Source organism: Panthera leo, chromosome A3 (assembly GCF_018350215.1).
Source record: "Panthera leo isolate Ple1 chromosome A3, P.leo_Ple1_pat1.1, whole genome shotgun sequence".
NCBI lineage: Eukaryota > Metazoa > Chordata > Mammalia > Carnivora > Felidae > Panthera > Panthera leo.
The window spans coordinates 58,468,006-58,487,971 of NC_056681.1; the positions used below are offsets into that span (position 1 = coordinate 58,468,006).

Here is a 19,966-nt window from a genome sequence, read left to right on the forward strand (position 1 = left end):
AAATTACAAATATATGTTCAGGTCCCTGCTTTCAGTCCTTTTGGACACTGAAGGAATTCAGATCAAGTCTCCCCAGAATGTGCCACTTTAGCATGTGGACTGTTTTGAGCTAAAGGCAATTGAGACCCTGTGGGCTCAAGAGAAACTTTTGCTCCTCCCTTAACCACCTAGAAGAATCTAAATTGGGATATTTCCCAGAGTAAAGTTACTACAGAGATAAATTTTATCTGTGTGACCCATCAGTATGCAGGGCAAACATCTAATTACCAAACATTTGCCCTTTTTCTTATTGTCCTATGAATTGCCCTGTTCCCCTGTCATGCCCCAGGACGCTATCCATTCCTCAGCTCAGGATGGCATGTATACCTCATTTTACCTTTCTGTCTATACACCTCTTATATATGTGGGGTTCTCATACATACAAAATTAAATTTGTTTTTCTCCTGTTAATCTGCCTGATGTAAATTTAATTCTTAGGATGGCCATAAGAATCTTTGAAGGATGAAGGAAAATTTTTCCTCCCAAACAGTACATACCCAAGAAGTGGAACAATGGGTCATATGTTAATTCTATTTTTAATTTTTTAAGAAACCACCTGTTTTTATAGTAGCTGCACCATTTTGCATTCCCACCAGCAAGAGAACATGGTTCCACTTTCTTCACATCTTCATCAACAATTGTTTTTTTTTATTTCTTCTTTTTAATAATAGCAATCCCAATGCATGTGGAGTGATATTTCATTATGATTTTGATTTGCATTTCCTTCAAGGCCAATGATATTTAACCTCTTTCCATGTTGTATGTCATTGTATGATGAAGTCATTTGTATGTCTTCTTTTGGTGAAAATATTCAAGTCCTTTACCCATTAAAAAAAAATTTTTTTAATGATTATTTAATTTTGAGAGAGAGAGAGAGAGAAATTGACAGAGCACAAGCCGGGAAGGGGCAGGGAGAGAGAGGGAGGCACAGAATCTAAAGCAGGCTCCAGGCTCTGACCTGTCAACACAGAACCCAACTTGGGGATCGAACTGAGCTCATGACCTGAGCTGAAGTCACGCTTAACCGACTGAGCCACCCAGGCGCCCCTTTGCCCATTTTTTAACTGGGCTGTTTTGTTGTTGCTGTTGTTGAGTTGTCAAGTGTATTTTTAGTCTAGATGAAGAAATCCTTATGAGAGAACTTATAAGCAGTCAGCAGCCAAAGTAACGGTTGCCTGACTGAGCTCTTCTTCATGCAACACGCCCTGCATTTATTAGCTCACTTAATACTTACAATAATCACACAATCCCTGATAAGAGAAGCGAGGTTGGGAGAGAGTAAGCAGTTAAACATCGTGCAGCACCGACGTGAACATATTGCTCTTGAGGGCAAAGACTCCCAACATCTGGCTGCAGGTTTGGGGGATCACTCCAAGCAATTCCCAACAGGAGCTACCACTAGAGTAACCTGGGGTCGTCCTCTCAAAAGTCCTGATGCCCGCTCCCCTCAAAACTCAGGACGAGTGGTTCTCAGCCCTGGGTGCACTCTAGCATCACTAAACTCCTGGGGAGTTTGTAAAAGCCGGTTTGCGCAGGCCCCTCCCATCCCCAGACCAATTACATCGGAACCTCTGGTGTTGGCGCTAGGGCGTCAATATTTTTCAAAACTCCACGTAATTCCAAAGTGCGGGCAGGGTTGAAGACCACTGCTAGTCAAACACCGCGACCTGGTTTGAAACTTATACACTGATTTTTCTTTATTGCTTCCTCCTTTGTTTGATGGATTGGCAGCAAGGTGAGAAGAGCGCCTTCTGTATTTCTGTCTTTCGATCTTTTGACCCCGCCCGCCCCCAACCAACCCTCGCAGCTGGCGGCAGCGCGTGACCGACGAGCCTCCGCCGCGCGCCAGGGTTCTCCAGCCTCTCTGTCTCGTCTCCGGCCCCCGCGCCCGCCGCGCGCCCCGCTCTAAAGTAAACACCGAGGAGCGGCGGCGGCCCGACGGGTGCAGCGCCGCCGCCCGCTCCCTGCCTGAGTGCGGCGGGCGCGGGTCTGCGCCATGGCCGAGGATGTGCCAGCCTCCCCGTCGGGCGGCGTGGGCACCCGGGGCGTGCACGGCGGCATCATCCAGTGGTGAGCGGCCCGGGCGCCTTCCCACCCGGCCGGGTTTCGAGGTCAGGGCTGGGAGGCGCTCTGGGCCCGTAGAATGGAAGAGGTGGTGCAGGGAAGGGGGGAAACCTCACTTCCTCCGTTGCTGTCCCCAGGACCTGGGGCCAATAACCAGTGTGAGGAGCGACCGTCTGCGCTCCAGGAGCCCTGATGATAAAAAAAAAAAAATCCTGGAAGGAGAGACGTTCACACCCAGGACCAGCGCCTTTTGATGCTGGCTTGCCCGAGCCTAGCCCTGGATGGGACTCAAGACACACTTACACACACACACACACACACACACACACACACACACACACACAGTAAAAGCCCTCCTGGTGTGGGTTTTCCGTGGGAGGACTTCCCTGTTGGTCACACTGACCGCGGGAAGCAATCCAGGCCGCCCCCCACCAGGGGTCCTGTTGGTTGGACTCTGGCTTACATATACATCTGAAGGCACGTGGGCGTTGGCCCTGAGAGGAAATGTTTCCCCTTGGTATGAGATCCAGAATGGGATGTTTTCTAACTTAAAGCAAAGCAATTTTTAGCTTTAACAATGCATTCCACATTGTTTGTAAAATTCACTTCTGGCTATTTAAATAGGGGCAGAAAAACTGGAAAGAAAAATATCATTAGCCCTTGGGACTGAAGAACTCATGGGTTTGTAGCTTTTCATAAATAGGAAAATAATTGAAACCAGTCCTAAAACCTAAAGCCTAACATTTAAAAGGTGAATAAATAGCAGAATAAATAGAAGAATCTGATTACTTTTTAACAAGATTTTAAGAAATATTTCTCAGGAAAGGCTTTTTGAAAAAGTTATATGAGTGAAATGGAAAAATGAAGGGTGTGTTTGTGATTATAACATGAAAAGGCCTAAAAGGTTACCCTTTTCCTCCAAAAGAAAATGTTTGATATATTTTATCTTGCATAAAAGAAAAAAATCAAAAAAATACATATTAGAGCCCACACGGTGTTTTCAGAATATTACACAGCAGTGCTGTCTTTCTTTTACACTCACTAACTCAGACCCCTCAGCACAGTGGCTCCTTCTTGGAAGAAAGGACTATGAGGATGCCTTTGTCAACTATTCCAGGTCACCATTTAGTAAATTGGAGTTTCTGGGGTTTGCATTATATTCCAGAGACTTGAAAGAATGATTAGAGATTCAAAAATACCTGGACACCTTCCTAACATTGCTTGTGAACTGACACAATGCAGGCTGCCCACAGTGCAGGTGCCCTAAATCGCTTAGGATACTGTAGACCATTTTAGCAGTGAGCTGAACTAATTCAAGTCCTATGCTGTGAATTCCTACCCCTGCAGGCCTGTAAAACACAGGGGTCACGTTCTTCAAGTTTGAGGAGGAGGTGAAGCAATGGAGGTGAGGAGAGGCATAGTTTCCTGTAGAGGGCTTCTCTTTAGGCATCCAGTCTATGAGGCAGAATGTTTAACAGATCATTGGTACTGGTGGTTTTAACACTGGCGTTAAAAACACAGCCCCAACCACTTTGCACCCTTTAGGAGGGCCATTATCAAACAAACAAAAATAGAAAATAACAAGTGTTGTCAAAGACATGGAGAAATTGGAGCCCGTGTGCACCGTTGGTGGGAATGTAAAATGGTGCAGCCATATGGAAAACAGTATGGCGGTGCCTCAGAAAAATTGACAATAAAACTACCCTTATGATCCCACAGTTCCACTCCTGGGTACGTACCCCAAAGAACGGAAAGCAGGGACTCAAACAGATTTTTGCACACACATGTTTATAGCAGCATTATGTATAATAGCCAAAAGGTGGAAATAATCCAAGTGTCCATCCACAGATGAATGGATAAACAAAATGTGATATGTACATGTAATGCACTATTACTCAGCCTTAAAATGGAAGAAAATTCTGATACATACTACAATATTGGATGACTCTTGAAGATATGCTAAATGAAATAAGCCAGTCACAGAAAGGCAAATATTATGTGATTCCACCTGTATGAGAGACCTAAGGTAGTCACATTCATAGAGGCAGAAAGTAAAATGGTGGTTGTCAGGGACTGGGGCACAGGGAATGAGGAGTTAGTGTTTCATGGGTACAGAATTTCAGTTTTGCAAAATGAAAAGACTTGGTTGGATGGATGGTGGTGAAGTTTGCACAACCATGCAAAGGTGCTTAATGCCACTGAACTGTATATTTTAAAATGGTAAATTTTGTTACATGTGTATTTTATCACAATTAAAAATATATATATTTTTTTAAAAACGCACATGCAATAGAGCCGCTCAGTTTGTAATCCAGAGCCTTGGTATCCTGGAAGGTCTTAAAGATGCCCAAGGAGACCAGCTTCCTAGAAGAGCAGCAGTGGGTACTGACTGGCAGCTGAGCTGTCCAGACACTCAGAAACAGCTCAGGCTTCCCAGTGAAAGTCAAGGGAGGCTGATTGTTGTCACGTGGAAGAAATGTTCCATTTTCAGCATTACTTCATTACTTCATTTTCTAGTCACTAGTCAGGTCCTCAACATTTCTTAGAGGCTTCAGTGCCACTGTCATAAGCATATGATAAATTCTCCAAGGAGAAAGGTCCTGAAAGGAATGGAACTGTCTCCAGGAATAGAAGTAATAGACGTTTTCTGTTTCACAGACAGGAAGGACTATAGAAATTGAGAGAGAGGTGGCCAGACCTCCGGGGAGCACAAAGGGATGAAGACCAGTGACTTGACTTCCCCTGCTAGGGGGGTGCAGACCAAACAGGTCTGGCTGGGTGGGGCACCTGGCTTCACACCTCCGAGGAAACTAAGCATCTTCTAATCCCAATGCATGCTGAGCCTGGCTATAGACTAAAATAACTGTCTCCCACATATAATATGGCTTTCCCAAATTTCTGAAGACTATGGAAATTAATGAAATGCAAATTTATTTTGAAAGATACAGAATTCATAAGAATTTTTGATCAGGCTGAATCAAAGGGTACTATAATTCCCAGCATATGTAATTCCCAGAGTTATGTTTTTCTTTGCCATGAAAAGGAGCACTCAGAAAATGTGAGAATCGCAGGGCTAGGTATGTGTGCTCTGATGTTGGTTATTATCAGACTGCCTATCACTCAAATGAAGAGAACATCATGAATGTTTTTAAGATCCTAGCAATCAACTTCATCTGATTGTGAGACCTGGAAAATACAGTTCCTATGCAGCTCAGCAAGGAATTCAGTGATCAGATTCACTCCATACCGGGACAAGCTTTATAATTATGGACCACCAAATGACATTTTGGTTGCACAGTGTGAAATCATGAACCAATCTCACCTGCCAATGGTTCTGCCCAGCCTTACTGCCTACACATCCCCAGTCAGCCTCTCCTTGGATCCACATGGAGTTGAAAGTCAGGCTCACTTATCACAGGTGTTTCTGTGCTACCAGTCTACCAACATGGATGTCTTTCTTGCTTCTGCTCAAGGTTTTGGAGGTGGACACTGAAATGGTAACAATAAGAGCTTCCATGTGCCTGCAAGTGTACTAGGCACATCACGTGCTTGTTTTCCGGTCACAAAAGCCCTATGAGGGTTCTCCGAATCAGAGTTTAAGCATGGGTCTATGAGGTGCAAAGCCTTGGGTAATACTCATGATCGTAATTTCCTATGCGCATAGGAGACTGAATGCTGAACAAACTGCTGTTTGAGCTGAAGTAAAGGCACGACTCCGAATAGATGCTCAGACTGAACAAACTAAAACCTCTTTCAAACCTTCCATTTTTCCCAGTTAATGTATGCTGGCTGCCCACCACAGGCCAGTCTCTGAGATCTGGCTGAGGACTTTGGGGAAATGACCAAAGGCACATAGACTGAAATGGGGTGCAGCCAGGATCAAAGCAGCAAAGTCACCAAGTGGCAGTGCAAGGCTTAAAGCCAAAAAGCAGTCCTTTGTTTAGGTGTGTGACAGAGAAAAAAGTCTCATCGCAGACCTTCGCCGTTATTCTTATTGATAGTATTATTTAGTCTTGTGCACCCAGCAGGCTCAGTAATGCCATTTTGAAAGAGGAGGACACAGTTCACAGAGGCCTGGAACACATGAATTTCCATGATGAGGAAGAGCAGTTCGCAAAAATTTAAACTAGAGTTCATTTTAAGGAGTGAATATTTTGTGTGTTTCTTTTTTAAGGAGACCGTTCTGTGACTAAATCAGTAGTAGCTATGAATAAGCAACAGTGAGTTTGAACTTAACATCTATCACATTGTGCTGCAGCTTCCACAGCATAGCTATTTTTTGTTCTACTTCAGGTATGGGTTTTTCATGTATCAGCAAGTGGTGTCTTGACAAAAAGTGTATACAGACATCACCTAGTTATATGAATTTGCTACTCCCTGTTCCCACCCCACCAATAGACATCATCCTGTATTCAAGATTGAGCCAGGTAATTGGTGCCGGAGCAGCTAGATTTAAGCCATTGTGAAGTATCCCAAGTGTCCCCTTCTCACAATGATGTTAAGAAGACTCTCAGAAAACCCCCTCCTTGGGCAGGAACTGGGTTGAATAGTGTCCCCCCAACCGCATATCTATCTGGAATCGCAGAATGTGACCTTATTTGGAAACAGGGTCTTTGCAGATGTAATTAGTTAAGATGAGATCATGCTGGAGTAGGCTGGGCCCTAAATCCAATCTCCCACATCCTCCTTAGAAGAGGAGAGAGGACGCTCAGAGAAGAGAAGCCCAGGTGAAGACAGAGACAGACATGAGTGCAATGCCTCTATAAGCCGAGGAATGCCAAGGATATCTAGCAACCACTAAAAGCTAGGAGAAGAGCATACAACACATTCTCCCTCAGAGTCTCTGGAAGGACCCATTCCTATGGACACCTTGATTTTGGACTCTCAGCCTCCAGAACTGTGAAAGAATAAATCTCTGCTGTTTTAAGCCACCTGGCCTGTGGTCATTTATACACCTCAGATACAGGGCCAAAGATTCCTCCCCCACCCTCCACCATATGTTGTTTTTTCATTTTCCTAGGAAGCCAATGAATGGGTCAACAACTGTGACTGTGGTCTTTAGCTCTCAGGGAAAGTAAATTTGGGCCTCAGCATACCTCATCCCAGAAAATAAGCTGTATATCATCAATGAGAAAGAAGAGATATTGGTAAATTTCCTGCTGAAAAATTCTTCTATGTTTAAAAATTATATTGGCTTGCTTTGCATATTTCTCTAAAAGAGAAAGAGAATGAGAAGAACCCGAGAGTCTCTCCTCAACTAGGACAGGGAATATTGTGATCAGATGTCACTAGGGACCACACTTTCGGACCTCAGTCTCCCTCACTTCTTGCCCCACACACATACCGGTTGCTGGAACAGGGACCTGGCTGTCCCCAGAGGGCTGGCTGTGGGTTGTGAGCCACAGGCAGAGCCCTTGGTTGCCAAGGGGCCCCCACCTGCCCCCACCCCGGGCGTGGGAGCACTTGAGCAGTGAAGACCCCACCCTGAGCAGAGGCCTAGGGTGCAGCAGATCACATAAATGCCACTCAGCTGAAGAGTGAAAGTGTACTGCCTCTCTGTCTCTTGGTTTCTTGCATTTTATATCTCATCTCAGTTTAAAAGATCAAAATATAGTGGCCTGACCTACAGGACTCAGGTTTAAAAACTGTGCAAACAACTGGAGGATGGAGGCAAAGCGTCACACACGTGCCCTCGGTCACAGGCACACAGGGACTGGCAGGCTGTGCTGGCTCCAGCAGTCACCTGCAGGGGTGATAGAGCAAATACATAATTCCCACTTTTTAGCCACAGAGATCTTGGCTGCTGAGCCAAGTGTCTGCTGAGCCAATAATTTGGGCTTCTTTTTAATATTCCTACATGCCAAAAACAAAAACAAACCAAAAAACAAACAAAACAAAACGACAATAAAAACCCACCATGTTGATAATTAAAAGATCACAATCAGAATGCAAACTGGTCCTGCCACTATGAAAAACAGTATGGAGGCTCCTCAAAAAGTTAAAAATAGAACTACCCAGGGGCACCTGGGTGGCTCAGTCGGTTAAGTGTCTGACATTGGCTCAGGTCATGATCTACAGTTCATGAGTTCGAACCCTGCATTGGGATATGTGCTGACAGCTCAGAGCCTGGAGCCTGTTTCAGATCTGTGTCTCCCTCTCTCTCTCTGCCCTCCCCTGCTCTCACTCTGTCTCTCTTTCTCTCTCAAAAATAAATAAACATTAAAAAACATAGAACTATGCTATGATCCAGTAATCGCACTGCAGGGTATTTACCAAAAATATATAAAAACACTAATTCAAAGAGATACATGCACCCCTGTGTTTACTGTAGCATTATTTACAGTAGCCAAATTATGGAAAGAGCTGAAGTGTCCATCGATAGATGAATGGATAATGAAGATGTGATACACACACACGCACACACACACACACACACACACACACACACACTGGAATATTATTCAGCCATAAAAAAGAATGAAATCTTGCCATTTGCAACAACATGGATGGATCTAGAGAGTATAATGCTAAGCAGAATAAAAGAAAGACAAATACCATATGATTACACTCATATGTGGAATTTAAGAAACAAAACAAATGAGCAAAAGAAAAAAAAAGGAGAGACAAACCAAGAAACAGACCATAGAGAACAAACTGATGGTTACCAAAGGGGAGGATGGGTGAATAAGGTGATGGGGTCAAAGACTACGCTTATCATGATACGCACTTACTCATGTATAGAATTGTTTAATCATCATATTGTACACCTGAAGCTAATATAACACTGTATGTTAACAATACTAGAATTAAAATTAAAGACCTAATAAAAAAAATAAAGGCCCACAATCAATATATTTAACTCTGGGCTGAGAACAAAAAGGTATGTTATTGATGCTGATTGGTGAGCCTTTGCATTCAATGAATTAAACAGGTTTCATTTCCTTGGATCCCACACTTGTGTTTGACTATTGGTCCTTATCAAAATGTCCTACTTTAGAAAAACCAATGCCAATTTCCTCTGCCTTGTTTTCCTCTCCCCACAGGTTGGTTGACAATTTCTGTATTTGTGAAGGGTACAGTGTACCTCGTTGCCTGATGTATGAGATTTATGTGGAGACCTGTGGTCACAATGCTCAGACCCAAGTCAATCCAGCCACATTTGGGAAGGTAGGTTGTAAAGATAAAAAAAGAGTATTCATTGAGTAAAAAAAACGTGTGCAAGTGAATTGGTGAGGAAATACCATAGTTTATTTGGGTTCTCAGTTGGAATAATTGGCTTCACTCTAGGAAGCCAACCAGATAGTTAATATACTTCTTTATCTTCTTTGAAAAGCCATTCTGTCCCTTGTCCACACTTAATAGTGAGAAGCCAGGAAAGGTAAGGAGTGGGGTGATGCCTAAGAAAGAACAACAATGGCAGCTCTAAATGCTCCAAATACTCAGCCAGGTTTGTTGGGCCATTATTCCCTGCACAGAAATGCCAACGTCTAGCACCACACAAACTCCAAGAGCCACTTTTAAATATCCTTTCTGAAGGTTAAGGGCTCTGTCAGGAGCTTTGTGTAGACCATATAATATAGAGCAAAGATTTATTAGCACAAGGATAGTCTCTCTGAGACCCTCCACATACAACAAATATTATTGAGAAGCTGCTATGTGCCAGACACTGTTTTAGATGCTGGGAATACAATAATGAGCAAGACAAAGAAAAATTCCTGCCCTTAGTCAATTTAGTCAATTTATTACACTTAGGGGAGACAAATAATATAAAATGCATAGTATATTAGATAATATAAATGCTAAGGGGACTAATAGAGCCAAAGGAGATGAGTGTGTGTGTGTGTGTGTGTGTGTGTGTGTGTAAGAGTTGTAATTTTAGGGAAGACAGACAGGGAAGGCTTCCCTCAGGAGTAATATTTGAGGGGCACCTGGGTGGCTCAGTGGGCTAAGCATCCACCTTTGGCTCAGGTCATGATCTAGCGGTTCATGAGTTTGAGCCCCACGTCGGGCTCACTGCTGTCAGCACAGAGCCGGCTTCAGATCCTCTGTGGCCTTCTATCTCTGCCCCTTCCCCACTCATTCTTTCTCTCAAAACAAGTAAATAACTTTTAAAAAATTTTAAAAGAAGTAATATTTGAGTCCAGACTTCAAAGAGATAAGGCAGTGAGGATGTGGATATACGAACAGAGAGCAGCACAGGCAGAGCTAGGGCAAAGGCCCTGAGGGGAGAAGGAGCCTAAGCAGCACAGAGGCTGCAACAGCTGGAGGGAGGAGAACAGGGAGAGAGGACCAGGATCGTTCTCAGGACCTTGAGGTCAAATCAGGGAGGTGAAAAGAGCCCAGGTGGCAGGGAGTGGACAGGGATGTAGCAGTGAAAAGGGGTCAAATTCTGGATATATTTGGAAAACAGAGCCAATAGGATTTGTTGATGGAAAAAATTAATAGAATCATGGAACTTAATTGTTATTAAATTAACAATAATAACTTCCAATCATGAAGTTGTATTTATGTCCAAGACTCTTTTCCATCTGGTTTTAGGAATAGACAGACACCAACTCAAAACAAGTTAAAAGGAGAATTTTTTAAAGGAAAAGGATATCTCATTAAATCCTACAATAAAAAGTTTGGGTTTCACAGAGTCTAGTCCACTGCTGCCCAACAGAAATGTAATGGGAGACATAGATATAATTTAGGACACCCTAGTATCCTCATTTTTAAAGTATTTTATTTATTTTATTTTTAAAAAAATTTTAGTGTTTATTTATATTTGAAAGAGAGACAGACAGAATGTGAGTGGGGGAGGGGTAGAGACAGAGAGGGAGACACAGAATCTCAAGCAGGCTCCGGGCTCCAGGCTCCTAGCTATCAGCACAGAACCTGACGCACAAACCATGAGATATCATGGCCTGAGCCGAAGTTGGATGCTTAAACCGACCGAGCCACCCAAGTGCCCCGTAAAGTATTTTAAAAGGTGAAATTAATTTTTATTATTTTAAAATTAACCCAAAATATTTAAAATATTATTTCAACATGGAATCTGTATTATAAAATCGTTGAGTTACTTTTTCATTCTTCAGGCTAAGCCTCAAAAATCAGGTGCGTATTTTACATGTACAGGCCATCTCAATTTGGGCTAACCACATTTCAAGTGCAGAGTTGCCATGTGTGGCTGATGGGGTTCCCATCTCAGACAGCCCACAACTAGACTGTAAGTCACCAGGTATCTTCTTACTTTCTCTGTAGTATATCCTTAAACCACTGGGACTCTGCTCCTTTCCACTGGCCTGCCCCATGCCCCTTCCCAGAAGCCGGTTTCCTTCACTGACTTCCTGATTTCCCATTTTAGCTGCTCGGATGGTGCTTCCCATGATGCTGGACCTGAACTCCTGCCCCAGTGCCCGACATCATAACAGTCTGGCAAGAGAGGGCTGCAGGAAGGACATGTGGGTGGGGAGGAAACAGTTGGCATCTTTAATGCTTTGTCTTGTGTCACAGCCATCGGCCGAGGCAAGCAGCGTTAGAGGTCAAGAGAACAAATCAGCAGTGATTAAGGCTGAGGATCCCACAGCTAGTTGCAATGCTTGGGCTGTGTTTGGGCAAATAAATTTTCCTCTACTCTTTCAGGTTCTTTTGGTTGGTCTAATATTTAAATTGACAAGAGACAGATTAACAGGAGAAAATCAAACTTGATTATGTATGTGTAAGGATTCCCTATGGTCAGGCAATTGAGGCTTATATGCCACCCAGAGCTAAGGAGAAGGGGGTGTGAATGTGGGACCTCAAAAGGGAAAGAATGCAATTCACAGGAAGATGAAAAAGAGTAAATGTTTGATAAACAAATGTTAGCTGAGCCATATAGAAATGATAGAAGAATTTTAACAAACAAATTTTGTTAAATCCCTCCCTGTCCTCCACACCTAGTTAATATTATACTGTAGTTATCTATGGTGATACCTCCCTTAGAGGACAGCAGATCCTCTAAATGCTTTTATGCATTTAGGGGAAAGGTCAAAGATTCTTCCTGAGCTTTCTCTTTCTTAAAAATAATCGGCCTAAAATAATCCACATACTAAAGAGACCCATTTTTGGGTGGCACATTTTGCTCCCCTACAGTGTCAAATCTAGTCTCTTGAATTGTGAGTCAGACCTCTTTCCATTTGTTAGTCCCTGAAAAATATCCTTGAGTTCAGAGGGAACTTAGAGTTCACCTGGTCCAATTCCACACCCAGTGCAAGATCCCTTTGAAAGTACCTCTGGGTGGAGCTTTTTATGAGAACAAAATGCCCTCTCTGGACAGAGACAGCCACAGGGCTTAGAGCTGGGTGATGGGGCAGCACATTTCTGTGCTTTTCCTCTGGGCAAACACAGTCCTTCCCCAGGATCTTGCTTGGCAAGCAGAGCACAGGCTGATGAAAACCCATTCAACTCCCTATCAGGGACCTTGGTGCAGCTCACAACCTGCACAACCATACCAGTTTGGGCAGCCACCTGGCTTGAGCTGAAATGGTGTGGGTGACAAGGAGCTTGCTCACCAGGCGACAGTGATGCCAATTCAAAATCTTCCATTCCTCCCTTCATTCTTTCCTTTTTTTCATTCCTTCTTCTTTGCGGTGGCCCTCAGATGGACAGAATTGAATTGGTTCATGACACTGTCATCATGAATCCATGCATGGCCTTATTCCATCTGATTATTTAGTTCCTTTTTAACAACGTGGTAAACATCTGCGAAATCACCACCACAAATGAACCACATTACCAGTGGTCCCATGTCCCATCTCCCTTCCTGCCCCACTGGTGGGAACCATCAACCTGTTCCTCATCACCTTGCTTTTTAAAAAAGAGTTATAGTGCATTTATATGTATTTGCTAACCTTTTGACCACCTTCACCCATTTTCTCGTCTCTTTGCCTCTTGCCTCTTTCAACCACCAACCTGTTTTCTGCATCTATGAATTTGTTTCTTTGTTGTTGTTTTGTTTTATTTTTTTATGTTCACATGTAAGTGAGATTATATGGTATTTAACTTTCTTTGTCTAATCTATTTCATATATAAATTCTAAAAAGCATATTTTTAATTTTTGTGGCTTAACTTTTTAAAAAAGTGGTATCATGTTATTTGTCATCTTTTGGGACTCTGTCCACTTAATATTATCTTAAGGTTTATCTAGATTCATTGGCCATTGTGTAATATTTCACAGTTTACTCATCCACTGTCCTACTGATGAGCATCTGGGTTGTTTCCAGATTTTTTTTTTTTTTTTTTTTGCTATTGTGAACATTCATGTGTATGTTTCCTGCTGTGCACATGAAGATGTTATCTTGGGTGTGTATGTCCAGGAATGAACCTTGCAGGGTAAGGGAGTGTGTGGCTGTGATGTCCGGGGATGGGGCCAAACTATTTTCCAAAATGGCTGTTCCAGGTTACCCTCCCACAAGCAATTCTGTGGATTCCAGTGTTATTTCCAAAACATTGGCATTTTTAGATCCACTCCTTTATCCAAAAAGCTTCATCCCTGAAACTCACAGTCATTGATGGAAATCCTGCACTTTTGATAATAATAAAATGCGTAGGAGAATCGTCTAATGTGGCAGCTGCTCAAATATCTGAGACAATGTTTTATATCTCCCAGTCTTTTCTTCTCCACACTGAATTCTCCTGGCTCCCAAATTTTTACCTTCCTGCCCACTTGCTTCGTTATGACTTCAATTTATTGATGTTCTTCTTGAAAGGTAGATAGCCCCAAGGGTACAGCCCGGTGCCTTAGGAGTGCTCAGAAGACAGGGCTCTTACTTTTATGGCGGGGGGGGGGGGGGGAGCTGAAAGGAGAGCTCCTATTGGCTTTTATCTTTCCATGTCACTCTGTTGGTTTCATTTTAAGTTTGTGGGCAACAAAAATAACCCTTAAGTATTTTTTCACATGAATTAAAATTGGGCCTTCCAAAACTTCTCTGTAATCTGTGAAATACTCTACATAGATACAAAATATTGTCATTTTCAGATTATTGTCATTATGCAGGTAACCATTTGAACCCAGGAGCAGCCACTCCCTTATTCCTATATTACAACTTCTTAGTTGCAATCTGCAGTTGTATTTACCAGTATCTTGAATCTCGTAGGCCATCCAGTCTTCTCAACCTGGTGAAGCTCACATATTTGAAAAGTATATCTCTCATCGCCAGCTCAGTAAATGAAAGTGATATGAGCACATGTAAGATGTTGAGTACACATTATGTTTGCTAGGTGTCCCTGAGTAAGCTTTTCTAGCCAGCCAGGAATTCCCTCGGCTAACTTATCATTCAGCCCACATTTTGCCATTTCATCACTTGGCAGCTGGGGACCCTTCCTCAAGCGGGGGCCAGTTCTGGGTACCCTGGCTCTGCAGCGTTTTCCTTCTCTACCTGCCCAGCAGCTTAATCAGATGGAAGTGGCATGACTTGAGCGTGACATGTTTGAGTTCTGTAAGATCTCTGCTGCCTTTTCTAAGAAATCAAAGCCTATTTTTCAAAATCTTTTTCAACGTTTCTTGTAAGTGGTTTCCCCTCTGGGTAGTCTCACTGCAGAGAATTCCAAAGGAAATGTTAAAAAGAGACCCCAGTATGTGGTAATGGGTATTTAGTTAGCCTTTTTCATCTTAATACTTGCCTTAGAATCCATTCTTCAAGACCCTGAGGTACTAACTTTCAGTTCTCATTGGGGATTTGCCTGAAGAATGGGCCACTCAATGGAGCCTGAGTTGGGAAGGGACCCTTGCTCCTGAATTTGACTAATGGACAAGGGAGAGGAAGGGGAAAAGGATATGATTCCAAAGCATGTTTACAAGAGAAACAACAAAATACCCAATTCTCATTTCCTCCCTCCTCCCCCGGGAATGTAGTTGATTCCAGACTCCACATCAAGTTCCTGTGCAGATGTCGGAATGTTTCTTGCTCTTTTTGGCAACCCTGGGCATATGATGGGTAATGCTCATTCTTGGTGCAAGTGATACCTCACATGGGTTAGGGAATTTCCATAACACTGACTTCCCTTTTAAAAACAACATTTACTGAGTTTTTCTGATTATAAAAGTTTATAGTCCCTTTATAGAAAATGTGAAATTTAGAGAAAACTGTATAAAAAAGAGGAAAATAAACAGTGCTATAACCTCACTGTCCACAGATGTAGCCACACATGCACAGTTTATTTGCATGTTTGTGCACACATGCACATACACGTGACCAGCAGGAGCTGAGGGACTAATCACACAGTGACTTTGTCTGTGTTTCCCATGGTGCTTAGAACCTGCTCATTGGGTGGTTCTTCCTTCACTCCTGAATGAGCATGTGAGTGGGCAGGATGACCTCTCTAGAAATCCTTGGGTGATACAGAGCACTGTTGTCACTCTTCATTTACCACATGATATCAGTTTGATGCTTAGAATGTCCAGTTCTATATAACACCCAGACTGAACTGGGTTTAAAGTAGAAACTTTTCCCCAGCTCCTTCAGGATAGTTTCTTCCCTGCAGAGAACTAGGCATGGGGGCTTCCCCTTCCCTCCCTACCCCTCCTCCCTGAAACTTGCTGGGGATGGTTTGACCCCTCTGGGAGCAGGGAAGGAAAAAAATGGCTAGAAAGTTCCCTCTGCTCAGCTTCACACTTTGGGGGCCAGGCAGACTCTGGCGTCCTTGTCCCTTTGGTGGCTTCTTCAGAGCAGACCATGGGAATGTTCTAGTATGCCTCCCTTGTCTTGGTGAACAACTCTTTCGGAAGCCTGACTGTCCATCCTGGGGGCCTCTTGCTGGGCAGAATCTGGGCTCTCCCACATGTCAGCTCTTTTGCAGACAACTTCTTGCTATGGGAACTACTCAGCCATTCTTGGCCTGAACAGACTATGGGTGTGATGGCTGAAACGAGGGTGATAGCCACTCTCCTCTGCCTGTCCACCAAGTCCACTGGCCAGCCCATCTGTACTCTATAAGGAGTCCTATGCCATAGCCAGATGCTAACTGCAGGGACCTCACCAAGACCTCTTCAAGTGAATCATGAATCCCCTTCTGCTAGGCCTGAGGTGATTGAGCCACATCCTGTCCCACACACCCTTCACAGATAAGAGGGTCTTGCCATAAGAAATCCCCTTACACCTCCTCCTCTCTCTACCTCATGAGTGATTTGAGTTGAGGACTTTTTAGGGTTTTAAAACCCAATTTTAGCTAAATACCTGAGGATGCAAGTCCCATAAGATGTGTGTCTCAAAATTCACTTTGCTATCTGTTGTCTGTTGTCTTCATGCCTCATCCTGTTGTATAGATACTACGTGGATGGATGGATTGAAATATTGAGGTATGGATGAGTGTGCACAGAGGTGGATGGATAGGTGGGTAGACCGCATGCAATACTGTGTAATTTTTAATCTTTTTTTCATCATGATAAGTGTACTCTCTAATTCTGATCCCCTATATCCCCCATCTCCCCACCCACCTCCCCTCTTATAACCATCAGTTTGTTTTCTATAGTTAAGAGTCTGTTTCTGGTTTGTCTCTCTCTCTCCCTTCCTCTCTTTTTTTTCCTTTGCTTCTTTGTTTTGTTTCTTGAATTCCACATATGAGTAAGATCATATGGTATTTATCTTTCTCTGGCTTATTTTACTTAACATTATCCTCTCTAGCTCTATCCAGGTTGTTGCAAATGGCAAGATTTCATTCTTTCTTTTTGTGGCTGAATAATATTCCAGTGTGTGTGTGTGTGTGTGTGTGTGTGTGTGTGTGTGTATGACATCTCTGTATCCGTCCATCTATCGATGGACACTTGGGCTGTTTCCATAGTTTGCCTATTATAAATAATGCTGCAGTAAACAAAGGGGTACATGTATCCCTTTGAATTCATGTTTTTGTATTTTTGGGGTAAATATTGTTGATAATGTGATTACTGGATCATAGGACAATTTTATTTTTAACTTTTTGAGGAACCTCCATACTGTTTTCCAGAGCGGCTGCACTAGTTTGCATTCCTCCCAACAGTGCAAGAGGGATCCTTTTTCTCCATATCCTCACCAACACTTGTTTCTTGTGTTGTTGATTTTGCAATATGGTATGCTTTTTAACAGCACTAAGCCTGGAATGCACCTAATTAGGTCTAACCCTGGGCAAGTTATTTCATCTTTTTGTGCCTCAACATCATCAACTGTAAAATGAAGCAATTCATAATGTTAATGATAGTCCCTACCTTATGAGATGTTTTTAAGAAATTAATGAGAGAACACATGTAAAAAGAATTGAGCAGTGCTGGCAAATAGGAAGCACTCAAGAAATAATTACCTTTTATGATTACATGCCTATTTATCTCTCAGAATATCGTAAACATTTTCACATTAAAATATTTTAAATAAATATTGTATAATGGTACAAAATACTTTGTGGATGTTCCAGAATTCATTTAACCATTTCCTTTATTGGAAGTTTAGGTTGTTTATGCTGTTTCTCTTTTCTAGTCTTTATCTGTACCTGGTAACTTCCTTAGGAGAGATTCTAGACAATTGTAACCAATCCCAACCCTCATGGTAGTTCCTGATATTTGTACCCAAATCCCTAATATTTTTGACCTAGGAAATTTGTTGGTTAAGAACTGTATTTAGCTGTTTCAACTTGCACTTATTGGATGATTAGGGAAGATAAGTACTTTTAACATGCATTTTGGCCATATGTATCTTGTGGGTACGTGTTATCACCAGACCACTTTCTATTGAGATATTGTTGTTTTCCCATTAATTTATATGAGCTGTCTATATATTAAATATACATTTTTTAGTTTTCACATTTTTTGGAAATAATCATCTCAGTTTATTTTTACATTTTAACTGGTGTACCTGATCATAAAATGGAATCAGAGGATAGTCTGGGGTTGGTATTACTCAATTAAATAAAATGTAGAGATATCTATGCTGCCAGACAACTAGGCAATTTATTTCTGTTCCTACCTCCAAAACACCAGATTATTTCCCAGAGCCTTGAATCTGACCATTCTTTTAGGTACTAAAGAACCTAAAAGGTTGTAAAAACCTACTATTTTACAACTAAAATAGTACTATTTTACAACTAAATATATAGGGAAGGTTTTAAGTGAGTTTCTTAAGAGGTGATGGGATTTTCAGAATCTGTAGTTGAAAGTAGGAATTTCTGGCCCCTAATTCTGCATTTTTAGACTTTGCTGATGTTTTCTTTTATCTCCTATCATTTACTCTTCATCTGCACATTTTGGTCCCCCTTCCCTGAAGGAACCTCTCAGTTTGGCCCCACAACCTTGATGCTCAGTTGTGTAAGATTTGCCTTTCCTATTTCTTCATTTTTCCTCCTCCCCCCACTTTCCCGGGCTTGGGTGGCTTCTGGTAGGAACTGATAGGGCTGGAACCAGACCAGAGAAACATTAGACACTGTCAAATCCTACTACTTGGAAATTAAGAAAAAAATAAAGAGGGATGTCACAAGAAACTAAACAGAAAAAAGAGGCTGAATGATTATGGAGGGGATTGTAGAAAAATAGCAGAAATCATTACTGCTAGAAACACTGTGCCTTCCATGCTCTGTATTTTTCTAATTCCACCATGCTCCAGGATTTCCACTTTCAACAGACATGCACTTGGATACCGTGCGTGTCATGGACCTCTTCTAATAAGGAAAATGGAACAGACTTCTATTTTTTAATGTAATTGATTATAAACATATATCAGTGCTAATAAAACACATCAAAAACATAAGTAGGACATGAGAAGTTGAGTCAGAAGTAGCCGTGTTATTCAATATTTTAATAGCATTTGCTACCAAAACCTTAAAACAAAAAAGAATAAGTAAACAAATGAATAGTATAGTAAAAAGTGAAAATGACTATCACATTGGAAAAAGAGGAAAATGGTAAAATCATGGCAACTCACATGATGGACTACTATGCAGCTATTGATAACCCTGTTTTTAGAGAATTCCTAATGACAAGGGGAAATGTTTATGGTACAAAGGGGAGGGGAGAAAGTAGAAAGCAAAACTGCACACATGTTAACTGTTTCACATGAACACCCACAGAGTACATACACATATTGAAGCTTTGAAAAAAAGACTAGAAGGAACCACACTGAGGTTTAAATGGCGGTTTCCTCTGAATGGTATATTTTTGTCTTGATACTTGTCTGATTTTTCCAAATTTCATTTGCATATATTTTCTTTATAATAAAAAGAGGAAATACAATGTAAACATTGTAAGAAAAGAAACTGTAAGTTTTATTTCTATATTTTCAAATCGCAGCTTTAAATCTGGCTTATTCTTTCAGCTTGTGCGTTTGGTTTTTCCTGATCTTGGTACCCGGAGGCTAAGCACGAGAGGAAGTGCCAGGTAGGTTTATCATTTTGTTTTATTTGAAATGTTCAAAGACAAACATTTTGAAAAATCAAAAAATGGGTGACAAAAAATGCAAAACTAAATGAACTATAAATATCAACTCTTACCAGAGAATTCTCATACTTCAAATGAAATCCTAGTGCCTGGAATAATTTAGGTGATACTAGAATGAAGTGTTCATTTCTGTTTTCTTAGTGATTTTGTTAAAAATATGCAAGTTAGGGGCACCTGGGTGGCTTGGTCGGTTAAGCGTCCGACTTCGGCCCAGGTCATGATCTCGCGGTCCGTGAGTTCGAGCCCCGCGTCGGGCTCTGTGCCGACAGCTCAGAGCCTGGAGCCTGTTTCAGATTCTGTGTCTCCCTCTCTCTGTGACCCTCCCCCGTTCATGCTCTGTCTCTCTCTGTCTCAAAAATAAATAAATGTTAAAAAAAAAAATTTAAAAAAAATATGCAAGTTACAATATATTTTCTTGTTTGAACACTTTAAGTGTTTTGACATAAATGT

The 19,966-nt window shown here is 41.9% G+C and overlaps 1 protein-coding gene across 15 annotated transcripts in view; it reads left to right on the top strand.

The window, feature by feature from the left end:
- The window catches only part of RFX8 (regulatory factor X8), a 258,871-nt gene that overhangs the window by 193,124 nt on the left and 45,781 nt on the right, over positions 1-19,966 (top strand). For 12 of the 15 annotated variants that reach the window (XM_042931959.1, XM_042931951.1, XM_042931952.1 and 9 more), the window contains 2 exons: positions 9,147-9,270; positions 19,395-19,456. In XM_042931959.1, the coding sequence (XP_042787893.1) occupies positions 9,199-9,270; positions 19,395-19,456 (134 nt within the window). In that variant the 5' untranslated portion in view covers positions 9,147-9,198. Of the gene's footprint in view, positions 1-1,956; positions 2,110-7,123; positions 7,251-9,146; positions 9,271-19,394; positions 19,457-19,966 lie in introns of those variants that run through there. The other 3 variants (XM_042931947.1, XM_042931964.1, XM_042931948.1) reach the window with 2 other exon arrangements.